General features: G+C 41.9%; 1 protein-coding gene across 18 annotated transcripts in view; it reads left to right on the top strand.

The window, feature by feature from the left end:
* Window positions 1–15,365, top strand: part of DMD (dystrophin) — a 1,160,159-nt gene extending 1,144,794 nt beyond the window's left edge. For 14 of the 18 annotated variants that reach the window (XM_055801176.1, XM_055801179.1, XM_055801182.1 and 11 more), the window contains one exon: window positions 12,856–15,365. In XM_055801176.1, the coding sequence (XP_055657151.1) occupies window positions 12,856–12,953 (98 nt within the window). In that variant the 3' untranslated portion in view covers window positions 12,954–15,365. Of the gene's footprint in view, window positions 1–6,613; window positions 6,646–12,855 lie in introns of all 18 variants that reach the window. The other 4 variants (XM_055801178.1, XM_027782512.2, XM_055801188.1 and 1 more) reach the window with 1 other exon arrangement.
* The last annotated feature ends 4,383 nt before the right edge of the window (window positions 15,366–19,748 follow it).

Below are 19,748 nucleotides of genomic sequence, written 5' to 3'. Positions count from 1 at the left end.
TCAAAAGATGGAATCATTTAGAAACGTATTATTGAAGAAAATCTAATACAATATATTGTGAACTACATTCATCGCCACCTCAGCATTATATGAAAAAGTCATATGCCCAAGCCTCATTTTGCCTAGATATTCATTATCAGAGACAACAGACAAAAAATCTTTCAAATACTGGTCTGCAGATAAAAATGGACTTATTTGTGTTGCTGTGTACACAAGGTTGCGACAGACAGTGCTTTCTTACCAGTAACCGTCATTTGTGTAAATATGTTTTATTTAGGAGATCTTGCATAATTGTATGTGTCTAGACGTAGAAGATACCCCATGTGTTAAAATATTCACCAAATGTGGTATATAATTTGTAATCATAGCGGATGACACTGACAAAGAGTGTTTCGTTTTAAAAACAAGTTTAGTTTTAAGTAAAATAGGTGCAATTTACAAAACAACAGTTAATGAGATATTTGAAATAGAGGTTCATTTCCTGTGTATAAATAGTTAAGAGATCAGTCTGATAGATATCACTCCCTACTGACTGAAAATAGAAAAGGTTTTTGATTTTATTAGTGAAAACTACAAAGCTTCATGAATGAAACTGATAGAATATAAAGTTTGGTTGAGAAATAGGAATGGTCAGGTCCTCTGTGAGACAGTTTGTCCTACAACCAGTGCGAATTGATTTCCATTCACTGGTTGATATAGAAGGCTACTGACATTGTGAATTCTGCTGAGATCTCATGCAGACTTCAGTTATTGCAGTTTTCTTCTACTCCCATTTTAATGATTTGATTATATTTGATTTATACCCACATAAACAAAGCTTACATCCACAGCTAATTTCCTGCAGCCTCATGTACATCTTCAGCATGAGGTGAAGGATGCCATGGTCAGTCAGATCTCACGGGCATCAGGGATATGACTTAAAATTTACAAGACTGCAGGAAGGAGAAAAGGAAGCAGGGTTGACTCGTCCCAACAAGTCCTTGAATCAGGGGCCATTTTGCTGTTGAGAGGTGCAAATCTGTATCTCAGGTTTCCAATCTGTAATAAAAGATGAACATGCACTTGCAAAAGAGTGAAAGCAGTTTGGCAAAGCAGCCTGAGAAGAGGGCATAGTGTAAGGATTCAAACGTGGTGCAAGTAGTATTTTATTTCTTTGCATTACAGGTTGCCTTGAATCTCAAGTTATTTGTAGGTATTCAGGAAGCAGAACAATAAGCCCAAACAAGTGATGAGTAGAGATCTATAAAGAATACATTTTCTTATATTAATTCTTACTAAGTAGAATTTAAAAATTGGCAGAGGCAAGAAACTCGGTCATCCCAGTCTGGCATTCAGAAGTGTGTTGTGATACGGGAGCTTATGAAATATTATGTGAGAGGTGAATTCAAACTACTTGGGTAAAGCGGCACCACATGTGATGTATACTATCTTTAGGAACTAAAACTAAAAGGAAGATGGATTAAATGCCCAAGATTGAGTGGTACTAGAAGTAGCTCTGTTTATTTCTATACTAATGCTGTAGGAGAAGTCTGGAGAAGTCTGCTATGATACACACAGAGCATGCAGTTCCAGAAGAGCTGCAGAGAACACAGGGCACTCATCAAAACCTTCCTAAACTGAAAGTGAGAATAACAAAATGAAATCCAGGGACAAGCACCCATACAAATAACCTGAAATTTATACATGGAATCAACTGAGGAAATCTAGGGATGTTTTAAAAGGCCTGGGAAGTTACTGGCAGGACATGAAATTTGGGGTTCCTTTGTGGCCTGTAAAAAAAGCATGTTAAATTTCAAGCTAAATGTCCCGCTCCAGCATGTCACAGCATATGAGGTGATACACCTTTTGAATGAGGGACATAATTCTGGTCATCTTATTGCAATTAGGATAACAACAACTTCAAGGTGTGTAGAAGAATATGACAAGAGCAAACTGAACTCTGATGGCTTTGGTTCAAGACAAAAGTTCAGAGCTGAAAAAGCAGTGAAGAGAGAAGAGGACTAAATTTCTGGGCTTGGGTGCACAGATGTATAGTTGAACATCAGAGGATACAAATTAAAACCAAAATGTTTAGTCTAAATATCATCCCAAGCATTTGAAGAGTAAGATTTGCTTAGGCTGGGAAGTAGTTTTGTAGAGCAAGTAGTAGCTCTTATTTCGGACTTCTGAAACAAAGCAATAAAATGTAGAAGTAATTAATTGCCACTCACCTGGGGATATATATTCATTTTGATTGTATTTTCCAAGCTTTTGCTGCATATAGTTAGTTTTTAAAGGGCATCAAGGCTTCATAGCATCATTTGGAATATATTTTAGACAAGCATGTGTTAAGCAAATCATGTCATAGGCCTGCATAAGCAGATCTCGGGTGCAATAACTTGTGTTAATGTAATAGGATTTTTTTGTTTCTTGAGTTAACCTTTAGGCAGTTCTTGGCTTTTTCTAAGGAGCGGAGGACCTCCATGCTTCTTGCACAGCTTACTGTTGGTGCAAAAAGCTGTTTCATTTCTGGAGAGGAAAATTCTGCTGAATACCTGATGATTGCTGTCCTTAAGGAATTTTTCTTTCCTTTAATCTACAAGGCTTCCCATCCGTTCCTCTTTTACTTCGCTGCTCCCAGCAAATTCACAACTGCTGCAGCTGCGTCAAACAGCTGCTGTGCTAGCTCAAAGCAGATGTCAAAGCCAGAGGTCTGACATTTAGTGGAAATCTACCATTAAATACCACCTCAGTGGTTTATTTGACCCTGCTTGATAATGGGCCACAGAGGAAAACATTTTCACGCTGTATTTGTGCCCAAGCTACTAAATCTCCAGGGAATTGGTTCACAGTTAGAAAGTAAGATTGGCAGGCCAGTATCTTTAAAGCCAAATTCATCTCCTCTGCAGCACTTGGGGAAGTTGCACTGCTGTAGGTGGGTCTCATGGTGGACCAGGCTGTGTTTTGCGGTTTTAGTTTTGTGGCAGATGCTTTCTGTGAATGAAGCTTAGAGAGGAATGTAGGGGTGGAAGTTCCTGAGCTAACTGAAATTGATGAGAGAGCTTCCCAGGCTTTCAGTGCAGAGCCCTTGCTGGAGGATAATGAGGAAGGGGGAGCCAAGAGTGGTTGGAAATGAGACCACAATGGCTTAGAAGAGCTAAGAGGCCATGACAACATGAAGACATTTGGAGAGGGATTGGTACTCACCATTATTATTTGACAGATGTTATTATATCATTATATATCATATTATCATTATATAATACTACTATAGTATTATATTATTGTATAATACTATTATAGTATTATTAATACAGATGTTATCTTGTGCGGTGAAATTACAAGACCCCTTGGCAATAAATAAATGGCATTAAGAATAGCACCACCTTTTACAAATTTTGTTTTATTTCTATCTCAGTCATATAAAACCACATCAGACACATTCTGTCCTCCCTCTCTCTTCCATCAGCCAGGCGCTGTCATGAATGGGACTGGTGTCCTAAGTGGAACTAGCAACTTTCAGCACTCAAATAATGCAGTTTCTCTTATTCTGACAGCAAAATGTCTTACCACACAGACTTTTCACGCTTTACTGAATCAGTGGAAGAGTACTCTGGAGTTATTACAGTGTGGGGTATTCTGGAAATACTCCTCCAGCTGAGCTACCCTGGCCTCTTCTGGACTGCATCCCCTTCTCTGTGCTATGGTCCTACATCCCACATCCGTTAGCCCAGATGACTGAGAACCCTTATCACTCCCCTGTGGCACAACACTACTGAAGTGGCTGAGCTTCTCTGTGGATTTCTGCTAAGACAGGGATGGTGAGGGCTAGATCTTTCATGATTTACAAGTTGAGTCCTGATATAAACTGAGAATACATTAATGAATTTAACAGAACTTCAAGGAACAATTTTTTAAGGAAAAAAAAAGCTCTTTGCAGATCCAGATCTCCCCTCTGCAGGCCATCCCTCTCCTGAGTTCAGTGAGAGGGGCAGTGCAGTAGATGCTTAATGCTCTGTGCTTTGATCTAAATCTGCATAGATGCATGAAGTTTTCATTAGTGCCTCTGCTTTCAGGTCTGATTTGATTGCTCTCGGTGCACCTTTTCCTGTGTTACAATGTCATGTAGATTTCAAAAAAAGAAAAAGAAGGAAAGACTGATTTTGTAAGGGCAGGAAATCTTGATTTGAGCAGGAATAATGGATAAATGGGCACCCATAGATTGTGTATCAGTGTTTTGATGCCTTATGGAATGCAAATTTTCAGAACTGCAGCAATACAGTCAGTGTTCTTCCTCTGCAGTTTATGTCAAACCGCACTCCTTGTCTTAAAACTTGAGACACGCATTCATTCATATGCAATGAAGAAAACAAAGTAAAATCCATTAAACTCTTTTTAATCCTCCTCCAAAAGAAATTAGCTGTTACTGTAGTAGTGCTACTCTTCACTGCATTTAACAAATTCTATGGCTGATTACTCACCACAGACTTAACCTCGCCAAATGTTTTGTGTGGTGCAGAGCTATCTCAGTTACCTTTAAATACATTCATTTTCAAGCAGAATCCAATCTGTCTTATGTAGATACTTAAATTAGACACTGTAGCTGCAGTTTTAGGTGCTTGTGCAGACAGGTAGGCATTTCTTAAGACCTCCAAAAGGATCCAGTATTTTGCATGTAGGCATTTCCTTCTCTCCTCTTGACCCAAACCAAACTGTCTTTTGCTGGATCTCATTCATGCCCCAGGATGCTTGCACACCCAGCTCTTCCATGCTGCAGTTCCTGGAGGCCTTAGGTAGCTACCTACTCACCTAAACCTTGGAGCTTTTCCTCAGAAGACAACCAAAGCATGCAATGGGGTTTTTATCTTCATTTTCAAGGATTTTCTATTACATGATTTATATTGGTGAGAAGCTGTCAGCTTCCCTCCTTGGAGGCATTTTTTAGGAAATTCATGGCTCCTGGTAAAAGCACCAGAGAAGGTCACAGGCTGTGTAGGTGCTCTCATAATTCCTAGGGAGTTAGGCAGGCGTGCAAGGTGAAGTCCTTAGAAGTGAAGCAGCACCTCTCCTGTCCGTCAGGCTCACTCTGGTCACCAGCACATGTGGTGTAGACATAACCTGAGTCAAGGCTCCCATTAACAGCAGAATAAAAATGCACATGCAGAGCACGACTTCAGACATACTGTTATCATTTCTGATAGTAAGTGTGTTACTGGGGAGAGGTGGAGAGGAAGGAAGGGAATAAAACCTCCTCTGTTCAGGAAATCATAACCTTTGCTGTCCAGGCCCTCCAGAGGTTGCCCCAGCTGTTTCTGTTGCACGGCGTGTGTAGGTGAGTGGTGGCTCTGACCTGTGGTAGTCGGTGATGCCATTCGCTTCCTTTACCCTCTTCTCCTCTCCTTTACCACCCCTGCTCAGAGTTGCTCTGTTGCTGAGCCTTCTTGTTCTGCTCCTTGTAAAATACCTACGAAGCTATTTATTATCTTCCTTCCCTCCTCCTGCAGACTGCCATACCTAGGACAAAACTCAACAGCAGTTAGGTTACTGTTATGCTGACTGGTGTGTTCATTGTCCCATACGGCGTTTACAGTTACATCATTTACAACAGCTCTGGTGCAAAGATCATCCTTTTTCTTGAACAGCATCTACTGCAGTGACTTTGTCACCTATGACTGCAAGTCTGGTGGTACTGGTGCTGTCAGTAACATGACAGTGATAGTGGGACGCTGCTTCTAGAAACAGCAAGCATCTTATTGCCACTGGCTGTGCGATGGGAAGGGGGATGAGGGGGTGTTTCTGCTGTTGATTCACACCTGGTTTTCTTTTTTTATGAACAAATATGCTATGATAAGCGTTTGAGAAGAATCAGTATGATCAAAGTATGGCTTCTGTGAAGGCTCGTCAGGAGCATCTTTTCAGCTAAACCCATTAATGACTCCTCCATTTTGGCAGTACCACTTAAAAGTGATGAGATACTTTCCCTTTCTTCCCCTTCTATTTGATTTTTTTTTCTCCTTTTCTCCCTCCACCCCCTCAGTTTTACCAAGCTTGCAGATCAGCTTGTTGGAAACATCTGTTGGAATAAATTTTATCTTGAATGTGAGCATGTTACATTCCACTATACAGCTCCAGGTGTGTGTGGGGGTGGGTGGATATGGGTGTGTGTACATATGAATGCATACCTGTGTATGTGTATGTAGGCCATAATAAAATGGAAAATGTCCGCATGAATTAATTTGCTGGGGGGGAAACGTGATCTTACCACTAATACTGATTCGTAGAAGTACTCACATTGAGGAAATTTGGATGCTCAGGAAGTGACTTGAGATCTCTGCTGTCCTTGTCCTCAACTGAAAGGCCTGTAAGTTGGTTTTAGTCATTTTCTCAAGTGTTTTTGCTAAGTTAAAACCAAGCCACAGATTATGGAACTGTTCTTGAATAAATCAACTCAGAATCTTAGTGGATATTAGTGCACTTTCAGTCTTTGTTTAAAGCAGAAGCGTGGTTATTTTATTTATATTAAATTCCTAAATGGAAATTGAAGTGTCTCCTACAGTATAAAATATATATTCACATGTGGTTTTTTCCCTTTCTTTTCTAATATTTCTTTCACTTCCTCTCTCTGTTCCTAAAGGAAGAAATGCCCCTGGAAAGCCAGTGAGAGAGGTTAGTGAGATGCAGGCTCACTGCCATGGTTTCTGTTTGTCACAGCTTGTTTTCTGTGCCCAGCATGCGTGTGACAGCAGCACTGGTTTGCTTGGGTTTGGTAAAGGGTGGTGGTGATTTTATTTTGCTTTGGGTTTTGTTTGATTTTGCTGAGTGCATTCCCCGTGTGTGCTCTAACAGTAGCGTACCTCTCAACTTTCAGCAAAGACAATGTCAGCTCAGGGGTCTGCATTTTCTTACACCCTCCCAGAGAAGGAAACTCAGGAATGGGGAAGAGAAAATAATACACTGAAATTAAGCCTCTGGATGATAAATGTGGTCAGCAAATATGCTGCGGTCATTGACTTATGTTCTGTTGCTCATGTACGTAAGCACAACAGGGAGACACATGTCTCTTGCTGTTCTGCTTACATACTCACAATTATATTCACATATATGTGTCAATATACCAACCGTCATCTCCAGTTCTTAAGTAGTTTTTAAATTTTTCTTCAGAACAGTGAGAGTTGAGAGGTATAAGAGATTCAGGTGTTTTAATTTCCTGATACACTATTGCAGAATGAAGAATGCTACTAACATTCACCAGCTCCGCAGCGTTGTATTCAGCAGTGCAAATGGGCGATGGTTTTCACTGTGCACTTCGGATGTGGTTGGTTTGATGCAAAATAGATTTTAGAATTTGTATGTTGCTGCTTGTAATGGAGGAGAACATTTTGCACTGTGTTGTCATAGCACCTTTGGAAGTATTTCCAGAGAGCCTTGATTTTTCTTCTGCAAAGCTGCTCTTCACTCGCCAACCAGATAGAATGTTTGAAAGATTAATTCCTAGCAAAAATTATTATTAGAGATAAAATATTCAGAGACTGCCTGAGTGCAATTGCAAGTAGCTGTAAAACGACCTTTTCCGCACAGAAGACTTTGAGCGTGGATGAGGCAGAAATTGAAGGGTAACCTGGTTTGCAGACTTCTGCTGGTGCAGAGAGGGGGGCTCACGGCAAGATGCTGCGCTGGGGTTTTTAGCAGAGCTGTTGTGAACCCCCAGTCATGGACAGGCTACCCCAGGTAGGCCAGGGTTTGTTCTAACGTGGTACCTTGAAATACAGTGGTTCTCTTCACTGGCTGTAGGAGCTGGCACGGGTCCAGCTACTTTGAGGCGTAAGATCCTTGTCTGACCTCTCATATGGATCAAAAAAAGGGTGCCTGGGATGTCATCAACAGACTGCACCAGTCCAATCATTTTATGGAAGTTACTTCATACTCAGCCCTGCATGTTCTTCATAGAGTCTGAGAATTCTCCAACTGAGCAAAACAGGTTGTTTATTTCCACTATGCTCATTTATGTTTATGCATATTCAGAAAAAGCGGCTGCTACTGCAGGCATATTTGATACAATTAATGTAAAAAAAAAAAAAAAAGTAAGAAAAAAATCGGAAAAATTAGCATGTCCTACCTGATCAGGTTCCAGCAGCTTAATCCTAAAAACTTTGACTTCAGTTAATCACTCACCACTTCTGTTTGTGCTCACTGACAGGTCCAAAGGGGGCTCAGTAACTTGCAAAGCTGAATATAAAATGCAATTCTCCACCTGCTTATGAAGTGTATGAGTTAAGGTGTAGAGCAGCTTTTGCTTTATGTGTGAATCCATTTGCACAAAGGCAGATCATGCGGTTTTAAACCCACTTGGCCAGGTTTTGATCCCATTACTCACATTAGGTATTGTTTTCGTGTATAATCCCATGGATTTCGTGGCATTACTCAATATGAATACGGGTATCAAAATCCAAGCCACCAACAGGAAGGATTTTTCTTTTGTCAGGGAAGTGTTAGAAATCTGTGCTGCTAAAAAAGGCACTGCATTGTGTTGGGATTTCTTAATTTACTTTCTATCCACTCTTTCAAGTCTGAATGCTCCACATTTATTTCTCTGACAAGTTGTAGTGTAAGATTGGAATTCAGTTACTGTGCTTGCACCCAAGGGCCTTAATTCCAGCAAACCCTCTAAAGCAAATTCAGCAGATGTGAAAGGCATCGTGCTATATGTGACCAGAAGTGATGCATTTAGTGTCTGCAGCAATAGGTGTCTTCTGCTTTCAAAGCAAATGCACATGTGTTAATATTCCCTCTATTTTCTAAGTCTAGGTTAATATCGTTCATGTCCATTTTGAGCTTTTCATGCTTCATTCCAAAGTGTGTGCTAGTTTTTTTCTTACACAGTAGCATCTTTCAACCTTTCAGTGCCTCAAGCATGGAGAAAACTTTTTCAGCTTTAATGTTTTTAAAAAGAAGAAAGAATGGAATTAATGTCTTCTTTAGTGGCCTTACTTTAAAAATATGAAGAATAATGAGTGGAAAGCAGTGATTGATATTTTTCTAAGTGGTTTTAGGACAGCACTTTTCTCATTTGCTTTTTAATTAAAAATGTCGGTGTCCTACATTTCAGTCTTAGATAGGGCAAGTGAGCAGTATTCAACAGAAGCAGCAGAGCTATATAGAAACAGTCAGTGAATCTGGAGGCTTACTTAGGTAACAGGCAATATAGAAGAGGGTGCATTCATTGGACATACAGTACCAGGATATGTTGTTCTCAACTATTTGCAGTCTTGATTGCCTCAGCTGTTACTCCCATGTGCAAGAGGTGCAAAAAAACTGTTGGCAGTGCAGTGATGCACAGATGAGTGTTGGCCAGTTAAGTGGAGCACAGCTATATTGCCCACTCTTCTGGGCCAGCCTCGCATCCTGTGACTGTCCCAGAGACAGTGGTCCCCAAGCTGTTGCACTTTACAGTCCAGCTATCAACACAGACTGCGATCAGCCGTGGTTTAGGGTCATGCTCTGAGCTGTAAACTCAGATGGCTCAGGAGGAGACGCAATTGTTCAGGTTTTCTGCAGAGGAAATTAAGACCTGTGCCAGAGAGGCAGCATGGAGGTAGCATGCCTCTGTACAGCTTTTGTGGAGGGAGATCGGATTTGAAGTATGGTTATTTCAAAAATACGGTGGCAATTAACAGAGAAAAGAAGACTAGCAGACATTCCTGTAATTTTTATGTATTAAAAGAATATCTAGGGATCCCTGGATGCATAAGGTCTTCTTGGCCAGTGTTTTAGTTGCCTGAACAATTTAGTAATTTGTACTTACTGTGGCATACTTCTGAAATACTTCTTCTCAGGTTTTTTTTGATTGAAGTTATTCATTCTAGCCCTAGCCTCTTCCTATAAAACCAGCTTGCCTTTGGTACTTTTACAGCTCTGTATCTCACAGCACAAAATGGTATTAACCAATACTGATTTTTTTCTGAAGATGGGGTTTAGCAGTTTGGGTTGCTCTAAGTCCATGGAAGGGGCATCACTCTTCCTGGGCTGCGAATGAGTGGTGTTGGAGTCCCTGAAGAGCCCTGGAGTCCCATCGTTGTTTCTAGAAACAACAGATGGCAACAAATCTGCACGAGAGACCGTGGTGCCGCAGGCCGCAGTGCCTCTCATGGCTGGCTGGCCAGGTACAGTGCTCACCACCACCCTGTCTCGTGTCTGTAGGTTCCTGCAGGTGAGGAAGAAGAAGAGTATTTAAAGCCTAGAGATTTCTTGAAAGTAGTTTGCAGTGTCGGGGTGGGGATGCGGCAAGTCACTCTGGTTGTAGCAGGGTTATTCTGATAAAGCCTTAATAGCACATGCTACACATACACCTGAGCCATGTCAGAGTTTCAGGTAAGTAGAGCAAACCAGTGGCAGTTACCTTTCTGTTTGCATAAGCAGCTCCAATCTAAAATACATTTTTGCTTTCATATGGCTTCATCAGATTTTCACTTCCCAAGGTGTAATTTGCTGGATTGATCTCAGCCTGTATGGTGCCGGTAAGAGGGATTATCGCTTACGTCTAAAATAAATGTGGTAGCATACATTTACTTTAAAGTAAGCTATGTTTTGAGCAAAACTTGGCAGGAATTTTTCATACACTGTTACTTGACATGCTGATGAGCAAATCGCAAGGTTTTTCTTAGGATTAATAGGATGGCTCTATGTTAATGATTCATGGATAAAATTGCTGTTTGATGCATCTGTTTCTCTGTGCATTAGTGCAATTAGCAAAATGTCACCAGATTAGAAAAAAGTATTTCTTCATATTGATACCTGGCAAACTGTACTACACACAGCACAGCTCACTGTTGAGTACTTAGGTTGTTGAGTAGTTATCTTTTAGATACAGCCTAGTTTTATGTAATGAATGCTAAATTTAAAAAAAAAAAGAATAAAAACTAGTATTTGAATGCAAAAGCTGGTAGTAATTCTCCAGAAGAAACAAGACAAACAATATCTCTGTTTCTCACATCATTTTTTTTATATTCCATAAATACTGGTAAGTATTAAGTAACATCACTCCAGGCTCCTATGTACTGCAGAAATGTCACCAGTGCATGACTACCATAATATATGAACATTTGGAAGAGGATGATGAATTTGATTTCTCCCACAGGGAAGGTTCATTCCTGTTGTTAGAGAAGACAGTTGTGTCAGGAGGGACCCCCACCGTGTAGGTGGGCAATGGTAACAGTCAGGCTCTGGCACATGACAGGTAGGGACTGCATGAAAGGTGTATCCTTCCTGCTTCCTTTGGGTGCTCCATTCTCAAGGACCATGGTGAGGACGAAGCATCCAGGCTAACACAAAGTGTTCCTGGGAAGCAAGAGCTGTGGGCAGATGGCATTCACCTCTCATGTTTTTGCCAGACAAATACTCTCTCGCAGGTACTCAGGGAGTAAATCAAACCCCTCATGCCCATACAGTTTTATTGAGTAACACTTTCCCTGTTACATGCTTGCAGTTGCTGGCACTCTGCAGCTTGGGCAGTTCTTGAGTTGGAGGTCGTGTGCACTTCTTTGCATCTAAATAAATCTTTCTTCAGTGATTATTTTCTGACTTGTTTCTTAACTCATTTATGTGTTTGGCCTCCCCATCAAGCTGTGGCGATGAGTTCAGTAATACAGTTATGTGCTCTGTGGGGTATAATTTCCTTCTGCTTGTTTTAAGGCCTTCTGTCTGATCATTTCGCCTTGTCCTTGCAAGAAATCTTGAACAATTAGTCCTTGGTCTGGATGCACATCTTCTAGGGTGCCTAGATCTCTGTCATATTCCCTCTTCAGTCATATTTTTTCAGGAGGGAGAGTGCAGATGGGATTCAGCTGTTCAAACCGTGATGCCTCTTATCATTTGAGATGCCAGAGGGTATTTGAGGCAGTCATAGAAGGTTGGAAATCCAACACAGGATCTGCAGGAGGCCCACAATCTTATGAACAGCAGTTGGAGACAATGCAGGATATACGCCAGTGGCCTAAAATGGCAACCTTTGGCAATTTAATCTTCCTGCCTTCAAGTCTGTGTGATGAAGTCATTTCTTACTGCTGATCAGCATTCGCTGCCTTTCCTTTCCATTTGCAGCGGTGGTAAAATGAATGTGAGAAGTTGTTACAGATTTTGTATCCAGAATTGTACTCTGCATTTATGTGTCACTTCGTTGTAAGAGGACCACATGTTGTGGTTTTGCCATCTTAGGACTTTGCAGTGGTTATGGGTAAGGAGAAATGCACAAGTCAACAACTGTGTAGTTACTTGGTAACTGTAGCATCTTTGTTTCTGCTGGACTGCAGTCTGAAAAGCAAAGGGTATTTTTAAAACGATTGAATAAACTGTGGCTGTTTAGTTTGGTCATCGTTTTAGCTATCTGTGCAGGTATCCTGCTGGGACCTCTTGGGTTTAATGATTTAGTTAATTACTGCTGATCTGTTTGTTTCTGTTTTTCTCCTTGATAGAACATTGAAGGGTCAAACACTTGCAGCACCGGTCGGAAATTTTTCTGTGATGTCAATGGATTTAATTGTTGCTTTTGGTGAACATTCGTAATGATGAAGCTTCATCACTACGGGGGGGTTCTTGGAACACAAATACGCTGGCTTGTTGTCAGCATAGCTTACCCTAGCCATTGAAGCCCATGTTAATGTTAAGTGTTCTGCAGAACAGGCAGTTTTTGCTAACAACAAATTAGACTCGTCCGAGAGACTTTTGAGAAGAGCACTCTCCGATGTACCCCACTGGGGATGGTGGTGAGCAGTACATGCAGAGTAATGTTATCTGTGCTCGGCCTTTTCTGTAAAATGTTTCTGCCGACATGCTGCCATGTCATCTTCATTTAATCTCCTCTTCTTTGACTTTCTTTTTCAGGCCACAATGTAGGGAGCCTTTTCCACATGGCAGATGACTTGGGAAGAGCAATGGAAACCTTAGTGACAGTGATGACCGATGACAAGGTGTTAGAATAGCAAGATGTGTTTTACAACTTCAGGCGTCCCGCATGGTTTTTATAATATTCATACTACAAAGAGGATTAGACTGTAAGAGTTTACAAGAAAACAAATCTATATTTTTGTGAAGGGTAGTGGTACTATACTGTAGATTTCAGTAGTTTCCTAAGTCTGTTACTGTTTTGTTAACAATGGCAGGTTTACACGTCTATGCAATTGTACAAAAATTATAAGAAAACTACATGTAAAATCTTGATAGCTAAATAACTTGCCATTTCTTTATATGGAACGCATTTTGGGTTGTTTAAAAAAAATTTATAACAGTTATAATGAAAGATTGTAAACTAAAGTGTGCTTTATAAAAATAATTGTTTATAGAAACCCCCTTAAAAAAAAAAACACAAAAAAAATACTGAGGCAGTGCATTTGTTTAGTTTCATTTCAGCTCTGTAGTTGCATCAGAGGGATCATGTCCTGTGTTCTTTTCCTTGCCTATCAAAAAGAAAGGAAAAAAAAAAAAAAGGATTTCCTGCAGCAACACCAAAACGGCTAATTTACATTTTTCAATTGGTTTTGTCTGACTAGGGCTGGCTTAAAAAAAAGTCTCTTAACTTCCAGTGAAGGTAATTATGTCACCTCTTTTCAATAAAAATAAGAATTACATGAATAACACAGCTAGTTTGCAATAATTAAATGAAAGAGCACATTACATGACAGAGCCTGCAAAAAATTCATTTAGGGGGAAAAAAAAAAAAACAACCCAGAAGAAAGAAGGAAAGGAAAGAATTTAATGAACATCCTATGTGCCAGCATTTCCTCTGCTGACTAAATTCCTGAACACTATTAGTAAAGGAGCGTAGAAATTGCCTTACCAGATTAAACCTTTGGACCTTGGTGTCCAGTATCCCGCTGGCTGCCGGCAGCAGCCAATGCTTCAGCAAGAGTTGGGTACAGCTCTCCCCCTGCTGCCACCTCTTGCATCACCTTTGCTGCAGAGGAGAGAAGAAAGGGAGAAGTTCCCTCCTGGCCTGACCCTCTGTGGGATCAGTTTCTGACCCAAAGCACAAGTGGGTTACTCGGAGAGCATCTTTGCTTGTCCAGCTCCCAGTGCTGTTGAGGAGCATGAAGCTCCTTGATCCTCTGGAAAATAAAACCAGAGCTTTCCACAACACGTCTCAGTCTGCTACAGAGCTGGTCCCAAGGAGCTGCAATGCTGCGAGCAACCTTTGGGAAAAGCTGTAGAAGAGTTACTGCTGTTCTTGCGCGCGCACAGTGATCAGGTGAAGGTAGCCACACTGCTCCGTGAGATATTTATCAGCAAAACAAAGGCCCTGGTCCTTTCTTCTTCCCAGTTTCTCTCTATAAGCAATCCCACACAATTAACAGTAACATAAAGAGAAGAACTGATAGTGAAACAGATTAGCCAGCTTGACTGTGGCTCATGAAAGGTACGCTTAGGTATGAGGTGCTGTCAGCAAAAGCTTTACCACTTCATTTTCTTAACCAGCTTTTAATTTTACCTTAGAATATGTAGAAGAACACCATCTGACTTTATATTGCAAGAGTAAAAAATCTGTTACCTCTTCTTGTATGAAGTGTAATTAAACTTGGGAAAGATTTTATTTTGAATGCTAGTTAACATTGAACATGGCTAGTCATGCTATTTCTACCTCACTTTGGTTTTGTGGTGTTCCTGACAAATACATACAGATAATGTTACATCATCACCACGTGTCCATTGTGTGACCAGGTCTCATTGTTTAAATAATCACAACAATGACAGTCATTTACGAAACATAAGTACAATCCCCCCAAACCTCTTCTTTCCTAATAAAGAGCTTTTTTAACACTTTATTACAATAGGAACCCTCAGTATTTCTCATGGTCATTTTTATCAGAAGGTTTAAATTGAGATCTGAGAAAGAGATGGGTTTCTTCTTCTTTCCCCCCCCTTATAAGTTAAACTTTCTCTTCAGAAAAGTACATGGAGGAAAAATGGATTGCACGGTTGTTTTCATCAGGGTTTTGTTTTGTTTGTTTCACTTTCTAGATCCTAGTTTTGGAGTGAGTGTCAAAAAATATTTTAAAAGTTGAAAGCTTTATCGCTGCTTTTTTAAGCATAATTTGGGAATTATTTCATATTCCTTATAATGACAAAGTATTAAACTGTAAAACATAATCAGTGTAGTTGGATACATAAATACCATATGGCATGTTATTTCATTGTTACTCAGTACTGGTTTATTACTTGGGTATCATAATATATTGTGTTTTAACACCAACACTGTAACATTTACTAATTATTTTTATAAACTTCTGTTTTACGGCATTTTTTCACAACATACCAAATTCACCAAATATATGCCTTACTATTGTATTATATACTGCTTTACTGTGTATATCAATAAAGCACGCAATTATGTTATAAAAGGTGCAACATTTTTTATTGGGGTTCAGCAGTCACCCAGTGCATCACCCTCCAGCAAACCTCGCCTGAGTGCGCGCCCAGCACCCCGCTGCTGCCAGTCGCCGAACCCCCTTGTTAGCAGCATCTGGGTGCCCTGGCCGCCTCCCCAGTGGGCAGGGTGTTGGCCGCAGTGCTCAGGATTTAGCTGGGAGAGGAAAAGCAGCTCTCCCTGCCTTGGGTTTTTGCTCGCTGTTGAAGTTGTGAACCTCCCGCTCCTGTGCTCCCCAAGCTTTTCGGAGGTTGCCAGCCTCCTGCTTTCTGCCTCGTCACAGAAGGGAGCCTCAGATCAGATTGGGATTCGCTGATCAGTCCAGCGCTTGATGGTCCCCTTGCCACCAGGCGTCATGCTAGCAAACTCCTCTGCTCTGGGCCTTTGGGAAAGGTATGTTACCATCAGAGAGGCTGATCACACACATCCCGTCTCATATCTAAGAGACATGCAGAGGATAGGCTTTGATACCCATACTCCGCTCAGTTGTGTCACGACGCTGTCTTTGAGCTACCTTTCAGTGACAGAAATAATATAATGAAAAATAATAAAAAGGCAAACCCAGCATATGTTTGTCTCTGATTTTGATAATACTGTGAGGGAGGAGGTGGGAATTTCCTTGGTTCATTCACTTGAGGAAATAAATATGCATCCCACATCTACTCTCACAGACTTGGGTTTCACTCCCACCTAAGTGAATCAGCATGTGCCTTGCTGTACTCAAGTCTCTTCTGAAGATTATACAACCCACAAAGCACAGCAGCCACCAGTGACAAGAGCACTCCTATTTAATTCAATTAAGCAAGAGGGAGAATAGCATCCTCCCTGTCGCTGCCGCTGGAGTGGTTGCACATCAGGAGATGCTGTTGAGTTGGAAGCCTGGCCATTAGCCGGAAGGATGGGGCTTGTGGATGGTCTTATTAAATACCTAAATGAACTGGAACGTCATAACAGGGTGCCTGAGTAAGGCAGGAGGAGCACTTTCGTGCTGCCTAATCCCTTTGGTGCCCTGGAAGGGGCAGGGAAGGCAAAACCACGTACACATGCCCTGACCTGCCCCCATGAAGCTAGGGCTGCGACAGGCAAAACCAAATGCTGGCCCTGCAGATAACGTTATGGGCCATTTGTCGCCTCTCACTCGCTTCGTACCGGTCGGTGCTAGCGGGTGGGCATGATGTATGTGGATGAATAGCTGCTGCCCTGAGTACTGCAGCTCTTAAAGGCAATGTATACAGCCTGCCAGCCAGCTTCGCTGATTTCCCCACTCCAGCAACCCCATTATTTACAACTCCTAACATCCCATCAATAAAATCTGGTATTTCTGACTGGCTGTTGAGAATGTTTTCCTTGCTTATGTTTATGCTAAATACCCCCTTTTTGTTTTTAAGGACAAGGCTGTTAGCTGCGCAGTGTGTTTCCTTTGCTCTCTGAGCAGAGATTAGTTCTCTTCAATTTTGGCTGCTATGGTTAATGTGCTGCCATTTACCTATAGATTTCATAGTCCTTCCTCTACCTTTTTGATAGGTAGATGGAAAAACTGAGGCCCTACTAGCCAGTTCAGCAGCACTGAAGGGGGCAGGAGGGTCCCTTAAACTTCCCCGCCAAGGTCAGACTTCTCTCCTGCTCCCCACTGCCTGTCACGGTGGCTGACATTCACAGCTGAGGGTGGCATGTGTGGTCACCTGCCACATGGCCCCTGCCTGCCACCACTCAGCCCAGTGAGGGCCACCCAGCCCAGCCCAGGGCTCGCCAGTGTGATTCCGGAGCCCAGCACCCCCGACACTTGCTCTGCTGCAGTGATGGGGGAGGAGAAACTGGGGAGGGGGACAGCTAACAGGGAGGGGGAAAAAAAAGCAAAACCCATCTTTTCAGTGGAGACTAATGTTCAAGATGCAAAAAAGGTCTGTAGCTGCCACCAGGGCAACCCCAGCCTCTTGTGGCTGGACACATCCAGCAGACGGAGTGCTACAGAGGGCTGTATGAAGTACAGGTTTCCAAGCCTGCCTGCATGCAACCAGCAGTAGTTGCTTGCACATTTTTCCTGATGGCAGCTTTAAAGCTAAGTGTTACGTTACATACACTGGCACTTTTGCATCAAGGTGCCCTGCAATTGCAGACAACTACCAGCTTTGTGCGAGGCAGGGGCTGCAGTAGTAACACCGCTGCACAGGTATGATTTACCCCCTCCTCGCAAAGGTGCAGCAGGAGCAGCAGCCTGGCGCCCAGCCCCACACCAGAGGGTTAGCAGCGTGCCCTGGCCCCAGGGGCATTTCACTGGCTAGGACCCTTTTCAGCTGCCCACGGGCACATGTGTGCAGCCAGGCTGAAACCTGGTAAATCTTCCCCATCCCAACTCAGGTTCCACTCAAAAATTACACTAGGAATTTGTTTCAGCTCAGAGCAAGCATCTCAACTCATTAGAAAGTGTCATAAATCCGTGCAAGAAAAATGGGGCTGCTGAGACCAACTAAGACGTAACTCTTCCATACATGAATCCCTGTAAGCTGACAATGCTGCTTACCAACTGAGGAAGATGATTACAGAACGTATTTAGTATCTCATAGTGCTGAAAACTTGGTTGAAAAGCACTTGTAGTTAAGGGAGGGGTGAGAGTTAAGGAAATGTTGTAGCTTTAGAAGCAAACCGTGGGGCTTCACAAATATACAGAGTTTCTGTTTCAGCGGATTGCCTAAACCCTTACTTGTTGCCAACCCAAGGCTCGTATTCATCAACTTGGCAATTGTTTACAAGGTGTAAAAACTTATTTTATTATTATCATTATTATTATCATCTAAGCACTACAATGGAAATACCATTTATTTAATAGCTGGCGCTTGCTTTTTACTACCTGTGTCCAAGCAAGTTCTCCCTGTTTGCTGATGTAAGCAACCCACTACTCATAAAATTTTCCTCCTTCTCTTGCTCTTTCTCACACACTCCTGTGCACATACACACAGACAGAGGGGGGAAGAAACCTCAACAATCTTTTGTCGTCTTTCTTGCTGAACGGAAGAGGTTGTTTTTTTCTCCACATGAGCATCTCCAGGAGTAACAGCATCCTCACCCCAGCCTTTCAGTACGTCCAAAATTGCAACAAGTATTAAAAAAATAAAAAGTACTTCTACAATAGGAAGTCAGAAAATGATGTCAATTCACTCAGCGTTCCTACATTTGTTTTCTTCACATATGCTCTACTTAAATCTGAAGATGATCCAAGCCAACAACACAAAGTGCAGTTTTGCAGGTAGAATCTCTTTCAGACCATTAACAACTGTATTAAATAAGATAAGCGTCTTTGAGAACGTGTTATTTTATTAAGGCAAGGACAAGCTAAAGTAAATCAGTCAATTAGACCTCTGTGAGGCTGTAGAAAGATGAATTTGCCCCTGGCACACATGGACTTTCCACTTTTGCACACCTGTCTGCCATGAAGCTGCCGTCAGCATCTCCGCCTCCTCCAGCTGCTCCAGCTCGCTGCCCACCACTCTGCGGCACGCAAGGGAGAACCATGCTGCTTGTTCATCTCCAGCACCATGCTCTCACCTCAGCAGGATGAAAGCTCTTTCTCTTCAGCCTTGGAAGCAGACAATGTGGCGGTGAGCAGCTGCCCTGCAAGGTGGCGTGATCCAGCTGGGGAGCATGGCAGCGGCAAAGGCTTCTTGTGAGGCTCGGGAACACACCAGGTCAGGCCTTGCAGGCTCCTTCAGGGGACATGAGAGGCGCAGTGAACAAAAAGCATTTTATGGGAACAGAAGGCGATGCCATATATGTAGGGAGATTTACATGGATGTATCTTTAGACACCGGCAGTGTTACAACATAACACGAGGTCAGAGCAATTTCAGAACAGGTAGTACATCTCATACAGGTAGTATGTAAGATTGAAACTGTTCAGTATGTAAAGGCATGCTGTTGAGTTTGCACTGCTTAAAGATGTCCTTATTGATGATCTACGCCACGGCTAGTATGAAAAAAAAAGAAATATCATCATGAGAGGAGTTCTGCTTCTGCAGCAGGGCAATTTCTAGTTTTGCCTCATTCACCAGACAAATGGTTTTATTCTAACACTGATGTAGGAGACACTTCTTTTGCACAGAAGATTAATGGCAGTTGCCAGTGTAATTCCCTGCTGCATCCCACAGGGAACGTTTAGATAAAGGCTGCAACCAGCTGCAGGTGATAAGACATGAAACTACTGGGGTTTTCCTACAATCCACAAATACAAGCTTAGAAATTCATGGTTCTGAAAAAAAATTTATGTACATTAGAATAAATGCTAGATACAGAAGTATACACAAATATACACACACAGAGACAAAGGCATGAAACACCCTTCTCTTCCTCTTGTGTCTGTCTGT

The sequence above is a fragment of the Falco peregrinus genome, chromosome 4 (genome assembly GCF_023634155.1).
Source record: "Falco peregrinus isolate bFalPer1 chromosome 4, bFalPer1.pri, whole genome shotgun sequence".
NCBI lineage: Eukaryota > Metazoa > Chordata > Aves > Falconiformes > Falconidae > Falco > Falco peregrinus.
This window is presented reverse-complemented; position numbering and strand designations above follow the sequence as displayed.